The sequence below is a fragment of the Magnolia sinica genome, chromosome 5 (assembly GCF_029962835.1).
Source record: "Magnolia sinica isolate HGM2019 chromosome 5, MsV1, whole genome shotgun sequence".
In the NCBI taxonomy this organism is placed as follows: domain Eukaryota; kingdom Viridiplantae; phylum Streptophyta; class Magnoliopsida; order Magnoliales; family Magnoliaceae; genus Magnolia; species Magnolia sinica.
Window position 1 is genome coordinate 10,183,928 of NC_080577.1, and position 22,320 is coordinate 10,206,247.

Consider the following 22,320-nt stretch of genomic DNA (forward strand, 5'->3'; position numbering starts at 1 on the left):
TTTTTTTCTTGTCTTTCACAATGTGATTTCCTCTATAAGATTTACATTGCTTTGCATAGTCGCTGCACTTTTCATAATTATAACACTTAATTTAAATTTGTCCTTCTTTTTTTTTTTTTTTAAAGAATTGCCTTGAATGTTTTTATTAATGGGTGGTTGAGATTGTTGAAGATTTTTGAAATATTAGTGATTTTTTGTGAAATTTTTGAAATTTCTTCCCAGCCATGACCTATTCCTTTTCACGAGGTTGACCACATCTCACATCTAGGCTAGGCATGTGAGTTGGGCTAGCATTTTCAATCTTTTTATAAAGCACTGCATGTGAAAAGGCATTTATTTTAATTGAAGTTGTTGTTCTAATGGTCCACTATGAGGATAATTTATATTTAAAAAATTAAGGGGATCAAACTAATATAAAAATTATAGGATTTTTGGGTTTTAAACACAACAAAAACTTTGTATTTTTCAAAGATCTAATCAATTCATTAAGAAACTCATTTGCAACATCATCATATTTCTATAAATATCAAAACTTCACAAATAATTAAAATTCTACTTTACACAATTTAGTTGCAGGACGCATTTCCATGATAATTTTGTTGATGCAGATCCTCTCCCCAATTTACCGGAGATGCAATTAGCCGAGAGATGTTCTCTACAACTCTAATGAGGTGTTCTTTATACCTCTAATGGATGCCAAGGGAGATGTAAACTATCCACTAGGTGGACCCCACACACTAGAGGTGTGAAGGAGAGGAGGTGTATATAGATGAAGGGATATGGCATACTTTCTCTTTTCCTTCTACATAAGGTGGAGAGGGGGTGTCCAAGCTCTTTCTCTAGAGTTCATAGTCATATCCGTAATAGGATTTACAAATAAAAAGATATTATAGTTATAAGGGTGCATATTGATACGGTGCTTCACCATCTTACGAACTATCTTACTAAGAAGAAAAAAAAAAATCATTAAATTACCTTATATGTACACATACTCATGATACAATTCTCTCACTATCTAGACCATCAACCATAAATCCAAATCTTATGTTGTTCAAATAGTAAATTATTAGGTAATTATTAAGTGAGATAAAAATAATTTTAACAATTAAAATAAAACTTTTATGGTTGAAAATTATCATAAAACTGATTAAAACATTTTAAGTGTAGGGCTCTGTGGTAAAACCACTTAATGAGCTCCCTATCTAATCAAATCTAGTGTATAATAAGTTCCTAAATAAACCATTAGATCTTATGTTGGCCCGTGCGAGAATTAATGAACTCTGATGTAGTACCCAACATAGGAAAGGCGTGCATCTCTCCGTTCCTAAAAACCCATCCAAATTGGAAATATATTATCGTCAGGCCGAGGACTGTTACATTGTACTCGGGTTTTCAGTTTATACCCTTGGCGCATGGTTCGATGATCTAGACCATTGTTCTATTATAGACCATAGCTCTAAAACCCCCTCACAACCATTTGATGAGAAATGTAGAAATGCCTTCACATTCAACTGAAAGAAGGCCGAAGATCGACAGCAAGTATTATCAGACCACCCTATCGTATCAACGTTTGGAATCCCCGAGGTACAGGCCGCACATACGAAACTGAGAACCCGAGTATACTGGTACTGGTAGAGGATCACCCAACTCCCACACGTTCTGATAACCCAGAACAAGATATGTGGCTGCGATCATCCACCCTCAGAGAACATAGAACCAGCTCTGGTACAGGCACATGCAACCTCATCTTCTGTACAGCGAATCAAATCCAAGATGTTTCCCTTGTCTTGTGTCTTCGTCGTTGATTGAGGACCCTCCCTTCTCCTCCCACCACACCTCGGCCCACATGCAAACACGTGGTGGTTTGTCGTCGCTAGGCAACTTGCGGCTCCCACTGTTGCTAGTATCATGTGGTCCACCCCGTCTGGGCCCCACACAATATCCCCGCGGATACTATCGGCTTCTTGTGGCGTGAAACATCCGTCTATCTAGCTATTCATTGTCCTTTCGACACATGTCCTGGAATGACCTTGTAACTTTGCCACGTGGACCGATTCGTATCCAATCAGTCCTGGTTTGTCTTGTGGTCCAAGAGAAGAAATTCACCCCTTGTCGGCAGATTATACCGTACCCGCACGACAATCGTGCTCACACGCATGTCAGCGGCCACACGTGCCCATCTAGGATGTTTAAAGGAAATTCGATCCGTCTATCAAGTTGGAGCTCTCCATCTAGTAAGAACTAACCTCAAAATAGAACCGTTAACGAATTAGGTGGGCCACACATGGACGATAACACGGTATTGGTTTTAAAAGAGCAGCAAACTTTCGACACCCATCTGACGGCTGGCCTGATTCTTGGGTTTACATGGCTGGCCTAACTGATGACCATTAAGTAATGGCTGGTCAGTTTCAAGAGTGTGGGCACGTGATCTTCATCAATCATACGTCTGGCCTTGAAATGTATTAGAGGCCCATAAATCAGACCGACCAAATGATCCATACATCGTTATCGAGATATGAGAATTACGTTTATAATAAAGAAATGAGAAATGGATTCTAGAGAGAATGAAAAGGACTAAATAACCGCTTGCAGAAGGTGCGGTGCACATGCAATGTGATGTAACCGTAGCACCTAATGGTCTTTTTGCCCCCAACATGTCATGTCATTAAATGTAAGGGCCTGATTGGGCATGCCCCATCCATCTATTTTGTAATATTATTTTAGGGCATGCCCCAAATATCAGCTTCATCCACCACTTATATGGGCCGTAGTAAGTTTTTAATGGCAAGCGTTCAATCCTGACTACATTTGTGGTGTGGTCAATTTCCGTTTTGAATGTGGCTCATTTTTTGTATATTTTCATAAAATGATCTCACAATAAGAATGGACCGTGTGGATATAAAATATACATCCTAGTGAGTCCAACGGAACTATGCCACCTCAATGCACCTTCGCCCAAGAAATTGGTATTCTGGCGGGAGTACTACCAGTGATGTGAGTTTTACACCACATTATCAGGGAACTCTGGTAATCCAAACACGCCTTAAATTTACGAGAAACGGTTCATGAGATGCTATGAACGTTATAAATGGAACTTGGTTCCTTTCATTTCTTTTAGGGGTCGTTTGAATCATAGAATAGGCGGCATGGAATTGTGTTTGGTCCTTTGCAAACTCTATCTGCCATTTGGAAACGGCAGAAATGGATTTTTTTTTTTTTTTTTTTTTTGTTTTTGTTAGCTGGTTAGTACACCCCACTGTCAGTTCACACTTCAGTGTTAGCCACCCTCACTAGGGACCGGTACCAAGGCCTCAGCATTGAAACGAGGTATCTTTCACCCAGTCTACCACTTGAACTATGGATCAGGCTGTAAACGGCAGAAATGGTTAAATTAATTCATACATTATATCATTTAGTCCCGACCCTAGATACTATAGATTTATGGTGGATTTCAAAATTCATTAAATCAATAAGCCTCACATTGGTGCATGTGTTTTATCCATGCAATCAATCGGTTTGGACATTTTATGTGTAACATTATGGTTGCATATGCCTACAGGTGACTAACATTAGTAGTGAAATCCAGCCAACTGATTACAATTCTATAATCCACTAAAGATGGATTTCACTTAATAAAATGTTTTTCTCTAAAGAAATTTTTGAACCCAAATGTGAAATTAACCCATCAAAATAACATGATATTTCCATACATGCAATCATTGTGCAATAATAGCATTAATTCCATCCAATGCAATTCCATTCCATACCACACCGATATTTTCATTAGGAAAAATCATAAGACAAATGCTATATAAAACTCACATAATGACTATGTGACATTCACTCTACACGTTTGTCGTGTAATTATAATAGATATCGGCTCAAAATTTAAATAGATAAGGAACTCAAGTACACCATAGTAAGAAAATTCCTAGCTGCTGATTAATTAAATAATTATTGACAGATGAAAAATCGGAAAGTTGAATGATAGAAATACTTTGCAATGTAGACTTTATAAGAACATTCCTCCATTATTGTCAATGGCACCAACTAAATGATAAATACGATTCATACACCAGGGAAGTGTTGTGTTAAGTCCTATGTCCACTCTACATGGGGCATGGGAACGTGTCAATCGGGACAGTTCATCTAGTGGCTCCTGCTTTGGATGGCAAAATGGTAAAAGAGATATGTAAATAAGATCATCCAAGCCATCTGATCATTGCCTTCAAAGCAACGGTACGAAACAAAACCCGTTAACGGCTATTTTTAATACCAAGAAATGCAGGAGTGTTATAGCTAAAGTTTGTCCACTGGGTGCAATTTTTGAACCAGAAGGCATCCATGATAGGGCCCACTAGATGGAGCTTCCCGATCGATGCATATAGATGCCACGCGTATGATGGACGGAAGGCTCAACCCTGAAAATTCCTTAGAAAGCTGAAAAGATCACACACACGTTCCAGAGTGATTAATGGTTGACTAGATGGAGAATAATAAATTAATAATCATTGAACGGTAGCTTGATAGTTGGGAATTTTTACTACGGTTGGAAGAGGTCTTTTTCTTGAGGCCGGTTCCCAAGCTCTGTGGGGTCCACCGTGATGTATATGTTTTATCCACTCCCTCCATCCGGTTTTGCAGCTCATTTTAGGTCATGATCATAAAAATGATGCGGATCCAAATTTCAAGTGGACCACAACATTTTTAAAAAAAAAAAAAAAGTGGGATGAACGCCTACTGTTGAAAACTTCTTGGGGGCCACAGAAGTTTTGGATCAAGCTTATATTTGTGTTTTACCTTCATCTAGGTCTGTGTGACCTTATCAACAGGTTGGATAGCAAATAAAACATCACGGTAACGCTAGGAAGTTTTCAACGGTGGGTTTTCAATCCCCCTTTTTTTTCTGTGGTGTGGTCCTCTTGAGCTTTGCATCTGCATCGTTGTTGGGCTCATGCCCTCAAATGAGCTGAAAAGCGGATTAACGGCGTGGATAAAACACATACATCACGGTGGATCCTACAGAGCTTGGGCCACGTCGTGCCGCAGGAATATCCCTGTGCCGGGACTCTTTACATGCGTCTAGAGACTCAGACACTCGACCAGGGATCTGGTCCCACAAATAATACAACCCAAGTCCTATAAAACAGACTCAGACTCTTTACATGCGTCTAGAGACTCAGACACGCTAGGAAGACTCTTTCTGGATCGCTTCTTTCTTATCTGCTTCACGACTATACAACTTCCGAAGGCACCCTTCTCCCGCTGCTCTCTTTGAGAGGTTAGTAGATCTCATCACCATTTTCATCTTCCATTCATCTGTTTATATCCAAACCGTTGATTATATCAAAGGAACCTCCATGTATGAGAAAGGCCGTTAGTTTTTTGTGTCCACGGACTGAGTGGATTTGTAGCCTGCCAGTTGAGCCATGTGCGTGGGTGATCGAAATGATCCCACCACAAATGGGCCATGGTCGAAGTATTGATTGGTACAGATCATTTTCTTTTTCATGCCTATGTCCTACCTAGTGTGGGGCCCACCTCCTCAAGTCCGCCCTGCACCAATCGACATGGCCGGAGCTGGTGATAGTGTTAATGGGCAGATAAAAGTGTTTGTGGCTCAAGTTCGCCCAAAATGCATCGCTTGCGGGGCCCACATGTAGAGATGGTCTGATGAACCTTCCGAAAGTGGAATACTGAAAAGAAAATCTCAACGTTCCACATCAATTCTAAAAATGAATGGTTTGGATCATCCAACCAATATGATCATATTGATTGGATGATCCAAACCATTCATTTTTGGATCATCTCTACGTGTGGGCAGTTCTGATAAGTGGGCCATCTCTACGTGTGGGCCCATTTTGAGCCTGGGGCCACCACCTGTGCAGAACTAACTCGGGGTCCATAAATAGCATCTTAGAATAACGGCCAACCAATCCATACGGGTAGAGCAGAAGATGTTTTTATCTGTGAAGAAATACACCCAACTTTTGCTATTTTTACCACACGTCATTTCTCTATTCCAAGGACTTGGTTTGGTTTTCTGTTTCCTCCCTTCCAAAAAGATAAACACTCCATATAAAAACTGCCTGAAAATCTCCCTTCTCCGAGTTTTTTCGTCGACTCGCCTCGCTGGCGAGGTTGGATTCTTTCTGGGTTCCCATTATTCTCTCCTTGTTCCTCACACAATCTTCTTGTATTTGTCATTTCAGATCCAGAGAGGAAGAGAATGCAGAAAGATGCGGTGGCACGTTGGTAATTTGAGCTTCCGCCATCTGAGTGCCTTCCAACTGCGGGAAAATGGAGAAGGGTACAGTCTTGATGCACCGCTACGAGCTCGGCCGCATGCTTGGGCAGGGGACGTTCGCTAAGGTTTACCATGCAAGGAACATCGTCTCCGGCCAGAGCGTTGCCATTAAAATCATTGACAAGGAGAAGATCCTCAAGGTCGGCATGATTGAGCAGATCAAACGGGAGATATCTGTCATGCGGCTCGTGCGCCATCCCAATGTTGTCCAGCTATATGAGGTCATGGCCAGCAAGACCAAGATCTATTTTGTCATGGAGTACGTTAAGGGTGGTGAGCTCTTCAATAAGGTGGCCAAAGGAAAGCTCAAGGAAGACGCTGCCCGCAAATATTTCCAGCAATTGATCGCGGCCATCGATTTCTGCCACAGCCGGGGCGTCTACCACCGTGACCTCAAGCCAGAGAACCTCCTCCTCGATGAGAACGGCAACCTCAAGGTGTCGGACTTTGGGCTGAGTGCACTGGGGGAGTCGCGGAGGCAAGACGGTCTCCTTCACACGACCTGCGGGACACCAGCATATGTCGCACCAGAGATCATTAACAAAAAGGGCTACGACGGTGCCAAGGCAGATATATGGTCTTGTGGGGTCGTTCTCTTCGTCCTAATCGCAGGTTATCTTCCGTTCCATGACTCAAATCTCATGGAGATGTATAGAAAGATTAGTAAAGGAGATTTCAAGTGCCCGCCCTGGTTCTCACCTGAGGTCCGCAAGCTTCTCACCAGGATCCTTGACCCGAATCCTAGCACAAGAATCACAGTCACTAAGCTCATGGAAAACCCGTGGTTCAAGAAAGGATTTAGACCCATTGAGATTCATCCATGGCAACAAGAGGCTGCATCCAGCCTTGGAGATGTCACTGCAGCCTTTGCATCCAAGTGCACTGATGGGCCAGATAAGAAGCCCGAATCTGCAGTCCCCATGAAACCCACTTGCCTTAATGCATTCGACATCATATCCTTCTCCAAAGGATTTGATCTCTCAGGACTGTTTGAGAAGGAGAACGGTCAGAAGCAGGAGGCCCGATTCACAACTAAGAAGCCAGCTTCAGCGATTGTGTCGAAGCTGGAGGAGATTGCAGAGACGGAGAGTTTCAAGGTGAAGAAGAAGGACGGGTTGGTGAAATTGCAAGGGAGCAAGGAAGGGAGAAAGGGGCAGCTAGCTATAGACGCAGAGATTTTCGAGGTCACACCCTCACTTTTCATGGTTGAGGTGAAGAAAACGGCAGGGGATACAATGGAGTACCAGCAGTTCTGTAACCAGGAACTGAAACCTTCTCTCAAGGACATTGTATGGACATGGCACGAAGGTGAGCAGCAGCAGCAACAACAACCTGCTTAGGTTTCTTTTCGGATTATCACATGCTGCCTGTGTGCCTTATTCTCCTCTTCTCCGAGTGGGCAGTGTTGGAAATTCTCCATAGCAAAAATTTTAATGTTTCTATGTTTTTATTTTTATTTTTTCCTTTTGTGTTCTGTATCACAGCTGCAAATGATTTGTAGGAATTGGGATGTAAACATGTTGGCCTAGCAATCTAGCTATATGTTTGCAAAAGCACAACAGAAATTTCTTGATCTTCTTGTTGCTTGTTTTCCATATGCATTGATTGCACCACTAATCTGGGGTAGGAGGCATCTACAATGGTGATATTACAATTTACAAAGCAAACCAGTGAATGCTAGACAAGAAACAAGCATAGTGTCATTTCAAAGTTAAGCAAGAGCAGAAGATGAAACCGTAAGTTAAAACTAGAGTCAGGTCGTTTGGTTCTCAGTCGGGGGTGACTCGGCTGAGTTGGGCATATTTTGGGGACTCAGTTGACTCTGAAGAGTTGGGAATCCATGCCCAAGAACCTTATTTCTCAAACTCACATACAACCTGTTTCTCTATTTAGAAAAGATCTAGGGCTTTTGAGAAAAAAGCTATATTCAATTGTTTGTATGAGGATCGATATCTATCCTTCACTTGGACTCTGTCATACGCATGGCCACATGCATGAGAATCCAGGACGTCCATTTGCCACGCTCAAAATTGATCAAATGGGGTTCAAAAGTCATACCACTCAGAAACCCTAACAGTCCGATCAATTGAATATTACATATTAAATGCAGAGGAGCATTGCCTAACCATTTCCTTTTTCTTTTTCTTTTTTAAATTGCAAGCAATTGATTGGGTGGTTACTTTCACCAATAAATAAAAACTTTTGGGCCCAATCCCATAAATGAGATCCTATGATCATTGTCTCTCTAGTTATGATACGCTTTTATCAAACACCATAAAAATGACTAAGGAGGCACTTTGTGTTGCATTTCAGAGACTGCAAAAAACGTTTTCACACATTTCTTTCCTCCCTGAGTCGTATAATTTTCACTTGCACCATCAGATATTGCATTACACTGTCCGTTCCTCTATCAAGCCTGTAAGGTAATTGCCAGCTTCAATTGGTAAAATGCATGAGAATCCCCCAAATGGACTATAGACATTATGAGTTTAGGATTTTGGAAAGATTTTCTAGACAATGGTTAACAATGAAACTAAAAAGAATCCAGAGTTGAGCAATTGGAGACAAATGAAATGGATTTTTCTTTCTTCTTGGGTGGAAAAGGTTTGCATGGAAAAGGTTTGCAATGTGTTTCTTTCTCTTGGGTTTGTGTAATTACACCTATGTGCATCTTCGCCAGGCCAGTTTGGTGGCATTTTTTCGATCTCTTCAGGCCTGTTGGGTGATACCCTTGTGATTGGTCTCTTCTTCTTGCCTTTGGTATGGGGAGGTTCCAAGCACAAGGGAGAATCCTTTGGGAGATGTCTCTTTGGGCAGGTTTATGGTCAGTCTAGAAGGAATATACTATTATTGTTGTTATTGTTATTATTGTTGTTGTTGTTGTTTTTGGTCTTTTGCTTTGTAGCACTGGGGCAGCTTTCTCCTTCTCCTCCTCTGCTGCGGGGGGGGGGGGGGGGGGGCGGCGGACCTAGACCAAGTTCAAGCATTATTGCTGGTGCTACTAGGACAACTGTATTTCACATGTGGGGAACTTTATGCATCCCGCAGGCCACCCCACTTGAGTTGTCCTTGCATTAATTACCCTCAATGAGGAGTCTTGAACACGAAACTTTCCGCTCTGATACCACTTTGATGCAGGAAAATTAACCACTTGCTCTAAAAGCTCGAACTGATAGACTATGGCGAATCAATCCCTTTATCTCATAGCCCAGGCCCCACATCCCATAGGTTAGGACCTCAGCCGAACCCCCCTCATGGGCCCCACTTCACATGGGTTCTGCTTCACGCAAGCCACCCACCTCACACAGGTGGGGCTCGCCTCACACGAGCCACCCGCTTCCCATGGGCTGCCCACCCCGAGCATGCCCTGCATCCCACAGGCCACCCCACTTGAGCCCGGTGTGAAAATGCCCCTGCATTAATGCATTTGGCACAAAGTTCTTACAAGTGCAGCACATTGCTCAGTGTTCAGGACTTTTTACCTAAAGAACACCACTGTAGGTAGGCCACGTCCTGAAAATTTCACATACTTGAAGATATTGAACATCCAATATCGGTCAGTTTGATATGTATGGTTCACAATTCCCAGTGTTTCCAGTGAAATTAAAAAGCCTATGTCTAATTAGTTTGCCAAAATAACTTACAATTCTGGAGTTTTGAGTATATTTGGTAACTAGGAAGGGCAGAGAAGGTTCGAAATGTCAGTATCAGAGCTGTAGAACAGTGATTCAAATCAGCCGATAAACTCTGCTGTACATATTCTTGTGAACTTTGATCATCATAGTACAGTACCACTAATAAATACATGAAGCATATCAATATCATTTCTTATGGGTTTTTTTTCCCCCTTTAATACTAACATGTATCAACTGATATTTTTTACCTGGGAGAGAATATGATAAATAATCAGAGGTCCAATGAAAGGCTTAAACATCTGTGAATGCAATTCTTATATGCAAGCTTAGTTCAAAGTTTCACTCCTTTCTTTGATCCCAATCTGATACAAAGGAAACTTTAGTTGCACTCCAAAAGTAGATAAGGGCACATATGGGTGCTTCTACCTTGGAAAGTGGATGGGACGCACTGCATTTCTGTTCTTGACGCACTGCATTTCTGTTCTTGACTCACTTGTGATTTGGGGTGGAATGCAAGTAAAGGAAGCTCACATAATGATTGTTATTTCTCCAAACCACTCCAAAGAAGAAGCACATCATGTACCCCATGGAAGCTACAAACTACGACATTCCAATCCACCCATGACAATATCATCATCATCATCATACCTTGTCTCAACTATTTGGGTTGGGCTTTGCAAAAGCTCCATCAGCAAACATTCCCAAGGCCCTACCATTGGAAAGTGAACAATCCTTGGCATCCCTCTCATAAGCTGGGTCCAAGTCCTTTAGGTATTCCTCTCATTCTCCTTTAGGCCCTTCAATCCTAGTCAAAGTTCTCCTCGTTAACAAGTCATCTATGGTCTTCCGAACCATCTCAGTATGCTCTCCATCATTTATCTGTAATCGGTTACCATGCCACTAACTCGACAATATCAGAATATATACGTGATACTCTTCGAAACACCAACACCATTTTCTTGACCTTTTCCAGGCCTATTGAGGCCGATGATGCTTTTGTGGTGGAACTTGGAAGCAAAAGCTATTCTTGATAACTTATTTTCTTCTTCTTTTTTTATTCAGTGCAACATTGTGTTTTTGATGCTATCCGGAGCTATAACTGATGCTAAACATCTCATTTTCCTTAATCAGTCATAATGTCGAAGCCATCAACCATGCTAAAGAAGGGGCTTAATCAATGTGCTTCTCTTTGCATAGGGTATTCTTTACTATTTTGATTTAATCTCCTTTTTGCAATAAAATTATCCATTACCCATCGTCATAATCATCATCATCATCATCTCAGCTTTCTCCTAATAGCTTGGGATTGGCAAAGTTTATCCATTGCCATAAGAAAACAACCTCTTATTGGGACTACTCATTGGCTGCTCCAGAGGACGTCATTTTTAATAATTTCATTCCTAGTCCTCCCGTGTATGCATCTCAGCATCATAATTTCTACAACAGTCATCCCCACCTCATGTGGCCTTCTACCTACTCCAAGCATGGGTGGTTGAGTAGCTATGTAGTAGAAAATTTCCTTAAGTTTCGTAAGCATGCAACAATCACCCAACACTCTAGAGGCCCATCCCCTTTTCATCAACCATAGTTAATTTTACTCAAAAAACTTCATCCTTTTAGCGATAGAACAACTCTCTTTGAGGAACCTAGTGTCAAAGAATTTTAACTAAAGCCTTAAAACTAAAACTATTGCTATTGAAGTAGCATTCCAAATGTTGTCTTGGTTTTGCTAATTTTTAAGCCTCTAGAATCTAGACTCTTGAGTCTTCTCCAATCCTCAAAAAGTACTAATAAAATACTCCTTAGGAATTAAAGGCAGCCCCTCAACTAATTATGAGAAAGTATTCACACATTCATCGACATACTTTGGACTCTTAAGTCTAAATTATAGAATCAAGAGCGTCTAAGGATTGATACCCGATTAACTCTTTTAAAGGAACCCTCATGTGGTGGAATTTTATTTTATTTATTTATTTTGAGAGAGATAACAACAATTTTATAAGAAGCACGCCAAAAGGGAAAAAAAAGAAAAAAAGAACAGCAATGCATGTCAATAAGACCCAAAGAAATTAACAGCCGAAGCGGTACTTGCATAGACTGCCCATCATAAAATGAGGCCTTTAACTCTTCTAATGACCTCCTCCACAGTCACATTTTCATGTGGTAGAATTATCTAATGCTGGTAAAAATAAGCGGCAGGAATGTGACAAGCTAGGGTCAAGTCAGGGTTGGCCCTAGCCAGCCCTCGCCCCTTGAGCCTTGGCCATGGCCCAAATTGGTTTAAATAGGCGCTGACCGGATAGTGCCAGCCTTGATAAGCAAATTGACCTGATTTTGTGCCAAGCGACCTTCATGGTGGGCCCTACCATTTGATTGATACGATGTCCTACTCAATTAGCATGTTGGTAGGAAAGAGATGAAACATAGAATCATCAATTTACGCTCTCCATACGATGGGCTTGCTGATGAATACCCATGGCTAAAGGGCCACACTGAACAGTAATAATGCTTTAAGGCCAACAAGCTGGGCCATTCATCATCGGCCTTGGCCTTGCCCACCCTGCAAATCGGGTGTTAAGAACCTAACCAGTATGCCAAAAGCCCCAAGAATGATGGAACACATCAAACTAGGCTCTTTAAACCACTGGGGTTGTCACATTCCACCATGCTATGCAGCCGACGTCCACAGCGGCCCACTCTAGGGCGGCACTCACTCTTGCCTCTTTTCTACGTAGCCCTTTCCAGGGCATGGTGGCTGCACTCTAGTTATCCAAGTAGCCCTTTCCACTTGGCGGTTGCACTCTGGTTGTCTAGGTAGCCCTTTCCATGTCGTGGCGGCTTTCACTCTAGTCCAGATTGCCCTTTCTGTGACTTGAACACAAGACATAGTGTTGGCTCTGATACCAATTGTTAATAACCTAAACAATACACCAACAGCCCCATGACTGATGGAAAGCATCAAAACAGGCTCTTTAAACCACTGGGATCGTAACACCGGACCTGGATATCAAGCCCGGGTGCAGCCCTCGGACCAGGTTTAGGGGTTTAGGCCCCTGCCCATTGCCACCCCTAAAGAAAATCAACCATTCGACTTTTGAAATGAAATTATTTCAGAAAGGAGTCAAAATTTCAGGGCAATCAACACCATTGGTCTTTTGTGACCCAACAATCACATACATTGGTAAGAACACAGCTACCAATATTCACAACCATTTTCAATCTAACATGGACCATTGTCGTATTTCTCTTCTTAATTGTCTATCTGTAGGTGACAAATCAAAAAAGTTGAAATTGCCGGGGCATAAACAGTACATGGTGACATGCATAATAGTAATACCATTTGTCATGATTGCCAAGCCGTCGCCCCATTTTTCAGAACTGAGTACCCATCTATACCGTGCAAAGATGTCTAGACTTGTGAAATTAGGTTCTACGATACAATAATTCACAACAAGAACATGCAAAAAGGAAAAACTCCAATTTCAGAAATCAAAGAGTCAAAACATTAAACATATTGACATAAAGGATATAGTGAAAATTATCAAAATTTTCGCATTGAAAGACAGAAAAAGAACACAACTACGATTCGCTAGCTTCGTTTACCAATTCCGTGGCAGACGGCTTCTTATCGGGCACCCCCGCTGTCTGATGAGCGGCCTTCCGGTCGAAATCCCGCCATAGATTGATCGCAGCCGTGCAGATGACTGGAAGTGGGAATATCGTCGAAGGTTTTGATTAGATAGGTTAGAAGGGTAAAAAGTAAGAAAAGGGGGGATTGAAAACGATTTAGGGCTGGGGAATGAGACGAACGGAACGGAGTACATACCAGCTGCACCAACGAAAGAGAGCAGACGAACGAGCTTCGACCCTGTTTCTTCTCCTCTCATAACTGGAGACTATTTTGATTTCTCTCCGCTTTTTTGCGTTTTACAGGAAATAAATGTGAATGAAAGTTGTGAGCTTGATGGTTATGGTGTGCGTTTCGGTGCATTTAGTAATGGTGGCAGCTTAGATCAGTTACCGTACACATGATATATGCATACCAATCTGGATCGTCCAAATCGTAGTTTCTATTGTGGGTAGAATATATGACGAAAAGAACACCGATCCAATGGTAACAGTTAGTGACCATCAAATGGACGGTTTAGAACAGAAGTTGCATTTGTTAAGCCGGAGGGGTGGCAATGGGCTGGGTTTGGGCTATATGGCCCAGAACAAAACCCACAACAAGCCGATGCTCGAGTCTAAAAATGTTGCGTTCAAGCCCCTCGTTCCTTCTCAAATCTCCCCCGTATTTCCTTGATTACACATAAATTAATGTTTCCTTTTGCCATGGCATATCAAAGTTTTGGATCAGGGTTTCATGAGGTGCTGCATCACATGGACGGTTCAGATTTTAGGATTATATCACGGGAGATGAGTTCAAAAATGTTCTCACAAGAACAGGTGTGCAAGTGAGCACTCCTCCCATCTATGGTCTGAGTTTTTAGAGAAAGTAGTGGCATATTTAGGGGTGTACATTGGCCGAACCGAGTCAAACTGGGGCTCAACCGGCCTGGCCCAGTCACCAAGCCAGCATGTCCAGCCCGAGCTAGGCCCGGTCAGCAATCGGGCCGAGTTTGGGCTAATTTCGGGCCTGCTCCATCTACAAATGAATCTTTTTCCCTTTTTTTTTTTTTTTTTCATTCATGATCTTACACCCATAAAATTTTAGTCAATTTATGTCATTTAGTATATTTCGATGTGGTAATGAACCACCAGAGAGTTCAGTTGCTGAAATGAAGTTATCATATCAGACTGTTTTGTACAATCCCGTTGCACTTGCCTTTAAATCCATGAGATAGCCCGTTGCACTTGCCTTTAAATCCATGAGATAGCCAACTTGAAAAACTGTATGCCTTGCTATTGCTGAGGCATGTGTCATTGTCGAATAGGATTCAAGAGTATTCAGTTTTTCTACCTATGCTAATAAGGTCTCATGTGCTAAAGGTTACATGCAGAATACCATCTCCCTCTGTTAGGCTCTGGAGGCCAAGGAATTCCTTGAGGGGGGTTCATTAGATGTCATCAATTAGATCAGAGTTGGTCATTTCCTGTGGAGGGTGTGATCCATTTTAGAAGAAGCAAAAGACCCCGACTCATTGACTGTTGATTTCAACCACATTCACTGGTCTGTGAATGATTGGGCAGAGAAGTTGGTGAAAGACAGGGTTCTACATGACGATCTCAGAGGCATGATATCATGCCCAATCCAGTTGAACCCAGCCTAAGCTTGTGATATGTTTGTTTTAATTTTTTTCCATCATTTATTCGTACGGTATTTTTGTTAGCTTTCAAGCTTTGGTTGGAGGCTTTGAGCCATCTTGTATTTTCCCCTCTTTATATATATATATATATATATATATATATATATATATAGCGGAATGCTCACCTGCAAGCCAGTTCGCACGGACTACATACGAATTTTTTTGGGAACTCATCATATCTGATGAATCTCGAAAATTTAAATGGTCAACATGAAGTAGAACATCATGAAACCCCCTGGTACCAATTTTTTCTTTGAACCAAAACTTCGGTGGGTCATGAAAAATGCAAACAATTTCTTCCCTTGATTTGAATTTCTCTTTGCTATGGCCCACCAGAATCTTAGATTATGGTGAAAATTCACCCCCTTAGGTTTCAAGGGATTTTGCATCTTATGGACCGTTCGGATTCGACACCCATGACATGTGTGCAAAGGTGTGCACGTGCGTAGGTGCGTTGGTGAGCATGCCTATATATATATATATATATATATATATATATATATATATATATATATATATATATATATATATATATATATATATATATAAAAATGGCCGTGTCGGGCCGAGTCGGGTTAGGTCGAGTCGGGTTTCGGACCAAGTTGAGCCGAACTGAGACGTGTTTGAACTTGACCCGAACTCAATTTTGTGCTAAAGAAAATGGCCCATCCCGGCCCGTACTTAGTTCCAGGTCGGGCCGAGTCGAGCTTTTTCAGGCCGAGTCGAGCAAGTTAACCGGGCTAGCCCGGTTCATGTACAACCCTAGGCATATTTGATATTTTCGGGAATGGAACACTTCACACTCTCAATGATATGTCAAACAACCACTTGCTCTAAAAGGTAGAGTTATTAGAGGACGACATATCAATGTATATCAAAGGACCCTAACACTTTAACATCAAAGGGTCCACTATAGATGGACCAGGATCCAAAATTTACAATGGATCTGATTATTGAAAGCAAGATTAAGCTCACTTGTCCCAAGAATGAAATAACATATATGTATTCACTAGGTCAACATCTCCAATAGGAGAACTAGGATAATATGAAGAATAATGATTTTGGGCTATCACCTATCCTGATTGCATGCAGCTCGATTAACGGACTCTTAGGCCCCGTTTGTTAAATTTGAAGTCTAAAGACTGAATCTGAAATCCGAAGCTTGAATCTGAAATCTAAAGTAAAAAAAAACTTGTTTGATAATTATGGCTAAAGTCTAAAACTTAAGTAGTGAATCTAAAACATATTGTTTGTTAACAAACATCAAATATGTTAATTTAACACATTTGCCCCTATCTCTCATTTGAAAATGTTTTACATTATAAAGAAATTATTTTTTATTAAATGAAAATAAAATCATTATATTTAATTCAAATAAACTAAAATACTTAATAAAAAAAAACTAAAATATCATCATAAGGCTCTCAATTCCTCTTAGCGGGGAGATTCTATCCATATGTTCATAAGGTCACAAATAACTGTATGAAGAGGGGAAAAAAAAATCATATTGATCCGAATCTTTTGTGACCCCAAAAAGGGTTTCAATGGTAGACGTTCAATCCCCCGCTGCTTTTTGCAACTTATTTTTCATCTCAAGTTTAATACAAGCTCGCAAAATGGATGGATAGTTTGGATATAACACATACCTCATGATGAGACCCACATAACTTGCTGACAGCAACACAACAGCTGTATAGCTTGTGTGAGGTACACCAACCAATCCGCATCCTACTTGGACGCGGATTAGCTAGCGAGATTCGCTACCGAAGTGACCTCATCAAGTTCCATGGGCCCACTATGATGTGTGTGGGCCCACTATGATATACCTACTTTATCTACACTGTCCATCTATTTGGATATTTAATTTTAGAGCATGAGTTAAAGAATGAAGCAGATCCAAATATGTAGTTGACCCCACCACAAAAAACAGTGGCGAGATTGATGCCTACCGTTGAACCTTCCTAAGGCTCATCGTGATTTTTATTTGAAATCCAACCTGTTCACAAGTTAACATAGACATGAAAAAAGGGAAAAAACAAATATCAGCTTGATCAAAAACTTTTGTGGCTTATTTAAGTTTTTAATGGTGGGCATCACTCTCCCCACTGTTTTCTGTGGTGAGGTCCACTGGACCGTTGGATTTGACTCATTCTCTGGATCTTTATATGAAATTATATTTCCAAATGGATGGACGGCTGTGGATACAAAACATACATCATGATGGGGCCTGCTTAACTTGGTGACGTAACTTCGATAGCGTGTTGAAAAGATGTCGGGTAAATGGTGGCGTATACTGTGGTCAATTTCTCTTGGGTTTGGGAAACAGACACGCTATACTCCCTTGTTATCGGCCAATGGCTGATGGTCGGTGCTATGTGGGCCTACCATGATGTATGTGTTTCATCCATGCCGTCCATCTATGTTTTTAGATCATTTTATGGTATGAGCCCAAAAATGAGGTATATCTCAATCTCAAGTGGACCACATTACAGAAAAATAGTGTTGAATGAACATCGACTATTAAAAACCTTTTGGGGGCCATAAAAGTTTTGGATCAAGCTAATCTTTGCTTTTTCTGTTCATCTAGGTCTATATGACCTAATCAACAGATTGGATGTCAAATAAACAATACATTAGGCCTTAAAAGAATTTTAATGTGGATATCCAATCACTATTGTTTTCTTGAGGAATGGTCCACCTGAGATTTATATTCCTCTCATTTTTGGTATCAAGCCCTAAAATGATCTTTAAAAATGGATGAATGAAATGGATGAAACACATGCATCTTAGTGGGGCATAAAGAAGTTTCACTAGTTAAAAGTTGATTTTGTACCGTGCAAACAATTTAAAAAGGAAAAATTGCCATAGTACCCAGAGTAATTTTGAAAGCAAATATTTTTATTTAATGAAAAATTTATTGAGCGCATTCCACATTCACCGTTAAGCCAGACTTCTATCACTGAAAGAATTCAATGAAAAGCTACTTAGTGCTTTCCTTCGCGGAATATTTTTCCAATTCTGCATTAAGTGCAAAAATTCAGTGTCGACAAACAGGCCCTTTTAGCATAGTGTACATTTCTGCATTTATGGTTTTAGATAGAGGAAATTCAGTTATGCAAAAGCTGAATCACGGATAAATATGCATTGGTTACCATGTATGTATACCAAAGGTTAGGGCTAAAATCCAACCATATCCATAAGAGACCGTGATCCAACATGTCCATCAAATGGCCATTTGGCACGGACAGACCGCATCAAACACCACGCTGGGCCATGTAATTTATAAATTAAAAAAAAAAAAAAAACCCACGTCATAGATTCTCAACACTGTATATGTGAATGATGGCTGATCGAGATTAAGCCAGATCATAGTCAGGTGGACCGTACGAAGTATGTCCAATGGGAAAAGAGAAGTAATTAAATGGGTCTCATGACAACCATCTCCTTGAAGAAATGATCAGATGCAGACATTACATGCCAACTTCCACATGCAATCCTGTCTTTCCTTCCAATTTATCAACTACCTAGAGTACTAGAGTACTCAAGCAAAAGGTCTACCACACCATCAAGATCTAGGAGAAAATTAGGCTATTTCACACCATTGAAGTCAGTGGTTAGCCTCACCATCAAGATACAGGATCATGATTAGGCGGTTTCAATGGTCTCACTCACTTTGGTAGATCATCGAGCCGAGCAAAAGTCAGTCATATCATCAACTTATAGGAGAAATTAGGGTTTTTGTTTTTGTTTTTTTGTTTTTACACCACAGAGTCAATAACCAACCATGCCATTAAGATCTGAAAGAAAATTAAGTGGTTTCATCACCAATGGTCTAACTCAATTTATTGGCATGACCCATATAATGAATGGATTGCTAAGCTTTTTAACAGCAAAAGATCATGACGGTGTGGCCCATTTTTTGGGTGGCTCGAATGCACATCTTGCACTGTCAGAAGTGATCCAGTGGGTTTAGTGTATGAAAGCCTTCTCATGCACCTAGTTCTATCTGAATGGTTGGTATCCACATCACCTATCTGCACTGTCCGTTGTGTCCACTTCATTCTACTTCAATTACCATGAAAAAATCCCATGAGTGATCATATCTTCTATGAATATCTTTTTCATCCACTAGCACATGTCATTCACTCAACGGATAGTAGGATCATCATATTAGAGTGATCTTTTTTAAACGAAGCCCATGAAGAGTGAGCTGAACCTTATGGATGGTCCAATTAGTGATGTGAACGTAGACAAGTCAAAATGAAACTATGTGCATGGAAAGGTACCCATGCACGTGGCCCACTTGATTATTTCTCTTTTCACAGAATCCATTATTTTCGTACACATGAGGCACAGCTAATGAGTTGACTAACCTGATCAAGCGGCACAAAATAATGAGGCTATTTTGATGTATGTATGGGATTTCTAAAGCATCTAAAATCACTTGAATATGTGAAAGACAATTTTGATTGGCACTCGTTTGCATAGATGAACATAATAGGTATTAAATGAATAATTTTTCTTTTGTATAGTTGGAAATTTTTCATAACATATGCTATTAATTATTATTTTGAATACAATATCATATAATATGTTATTTGCGCAATTATATCTTTTTTAATCTTAACTAAAAATACAATAACATAGTCAAAATTTATTGGACACGGCTGCATCGTCTGGTCAACTCGCCCAAGTCCTGACTCATTGTCAACCAAGCCCAGCCTGAGTTCCTGGTTTACAAACAATGGGTCTTGCTACTTGAAAAATGGACAAAAATTCCAGCCAAATAAACCAAAGTTCAATGGCTTGTTATGGTCACTAGTGCAATATACAAGCTGCCCATCAGGTGGGCCTGACTGTGCGTTGTCATCACCAAAAATAAAGTATAAAATGAATTACAAGATACCCAATATATAGCCAGTCTGTTTAAAAGGTGGACCACTATGTTCCATATAGGTGGACAGGTTAGAAAATTTCAGCCAAGCCAAAAGCCTTACATTTGTTTGGGAAGCTATGGCCCATGTGACTTGTGGACCAACCTAAATGTTGGTCCCGGTGGATCAGATCTCACACCTTTGTGCCATGCTAGCACCTGTAGAATGCGCATGAGCTGCCTTGTATGCACGCTTTGTCTTAGCGAAGCCGGGTTTGGCAAAATTCAATATTACACTTGGATTGATGGTAGTTGAACGTATCAGAAACGTAGTCTTCATCGGCATCTCAGATTTATCTCATTCCAGTTCGGCCTTTCCACTCTCTCAAGGACTAGGGTCATCAAATCTTTTCTTACTACATTCATCTGTGTCCTTTTAGACCTCCCCTTTACACTATTAAAAGCCTTCAACTATAGTAAACTTGCTCCTAATTGGTGCATTTCTTCATCTCACCTCGTTTCAGTGCTACTCCTAGGTTTCATCAAATGCAATCATTTATAAGTCAATCCTTCGGTATCTTACTGCTTATCCTCATATCAAGCTAACTGGACATGTAATTGTGATAATTTCATGTGGTGACACAATACACTTACAAACACCCCAAATGTAAATAAGATTAAAATATAATGCGTAGATTAGAACAGTCAGCGTTTCTATCCGCACAAGTGAAAACATGTATACGCGCACACATTCTGAGCTAATATTGTTTTCTTTCTCAAAAAAAAAAGAAGAAGAAGAAGCTTGAACTGCTATTTTTTATTTTTTATTTTTTTTACCTACGTTGAGAAAAAAAAAAAAAAAGGCAAATAGATAATCAAATGGTGAGCTAATTCTATTCTCTTCAAAGCTTATCCCCACTTTCCACTCGATTTTGTTGATGGATGACTTCTACCAGTCACCACCCTTAAATCTCTCTGAAAAGCCTAACACAATGTTTTTTTTTCTTTTTCTTTTTCTTTTTTCTAAAAGAAATGTTTTTCTTTTCTTTTTGCAAACAGTTTGGAATACATAGGCCTGTTTGGTAGATGTATAAAAATGAGTTCGTCTCAATGTAGTTGATTAATCATAATTATGTATTGGAGGTCATGATTGAAGGAATAATCCTTACCAAACCCAGCCCCCACCCCCCCACTTTCCACTCAATTATATTTGATTGATGATGACTCGTAGCCCCTACTTCCTACCTATGTCTTTTTCTTTGTTTTAAAGAAATGTTTTTTTTTTTTCCAAATAAAAGGTTCAATTATGTTCAAAAAAAAAAAAAAACCATCAAGTCTTTTATGGTTGGGAATACACGTAGGACCTGTTTGGAAGACACCTAAAAATGAACTCGTCTTATAGTTAATCATAATTATGAATTAGAGATTATAATTGTTGATTATCAATAAAGTATGATTGCTAAGACATAAATTACAATTACCTAAAATGAAATTAACTTATTTTTAGAGTCTATATGAGCTTCTGTTCTTCCTTTTTTCTTTCTTTTTTGTTTTTGTTCTTTCTTAAATATACAGAATCTAAACAGAGGTTTCATAACTCTATATACATTAAGAGCCAATAGGATGCTTTTTTGCTATAATCACATTGCATGCTGGACCTGTAACACATGATCTATGGCAAGATTAGGGCTAAGGACTCAACCTCCATAATGTAATTCCGGTGTCCAACTCCAAAAGAAAAAAAGAAGCACATATGACCCTCCCATTCTGCCAAAATATTCTATTTGTGGTGTATCCAAACAGTCCCTTAAAATACTCACTCAAAGCTAAGGGTGAGAATGACAGACGAGTGGCGATTGAAGCAACCAATGTTGGGAGACCATATAAAGCATCCAACTTAAAAAGTCATTCATTCATATCTTTTTTCTTTGATTTATTTTATCTTGTCCAATCCTCTATCTACAATTAGACTAGGGCCATTCCACACCTAATTCATTGACCTTTTCTTTTTCCTCAAAAGAAAAAACAAAGTTTTCTTTCTTTCCACGCAGTGACTAAGGAGAAGTAAAGACATGACCAAAGCATTCTACCAATCAGAAAAGGTTGGGCTTCAGCCCCAAGGTGCAACTCTCTCTTCTTGAAGCCGTTACCGGGAGGAAGAGTGTTTATCGATGGTAAAGCAAGAGCAGAGCCCGA

The 22,320-nt window shown here is 40.2% G+C and overlaps 1 protein-coding gene and 1 long non-coding RNA gene across 2 annotated transcripts; one reads left to right on the top strand and one right to left on the bottom strand.

Annotated features, from left to right (window-relative positions):
- The first annotated feature begins 5,986 nt into the window (after window positions 1-5,986).
- On the top strand, window positions 5,987-7,883 carry LOC131245402 (CBL-interacting protein kinase 5). Its single transcript, XM_058244854.1, has one exon. The coding sequence runs from the start codon at window positions 6,304-6,306 to the stop codon at window positions 7,648-7,650; it is 1,347 nt and encodes a 448-aa protein (XP_058100837.1). The 5' UTR covers window positions 5,987-6,303; the 3' UTR covers window positions 7,651-7,883.
- Window positions 7,884-13,338: 5,455 nt separating this feature from the next.
- LOC131245403 (uncharacterized) lies at window positions 13,339-14,140 on the bottom strand. Its single transcript, XR_009170872.1, has 2 exons — window positions 13,772-14,140; window positions 13,339-13,649 (listed from the first exon to the last, which is right to left on the bottom strand). It is a non-coding gene; the product is annotated as an uncharacterized LOC131245403 (long non-coding RNA).
- Between the last annotated feature and the right edge of the window lie 8,180 nt (window positions 14,141-22,320).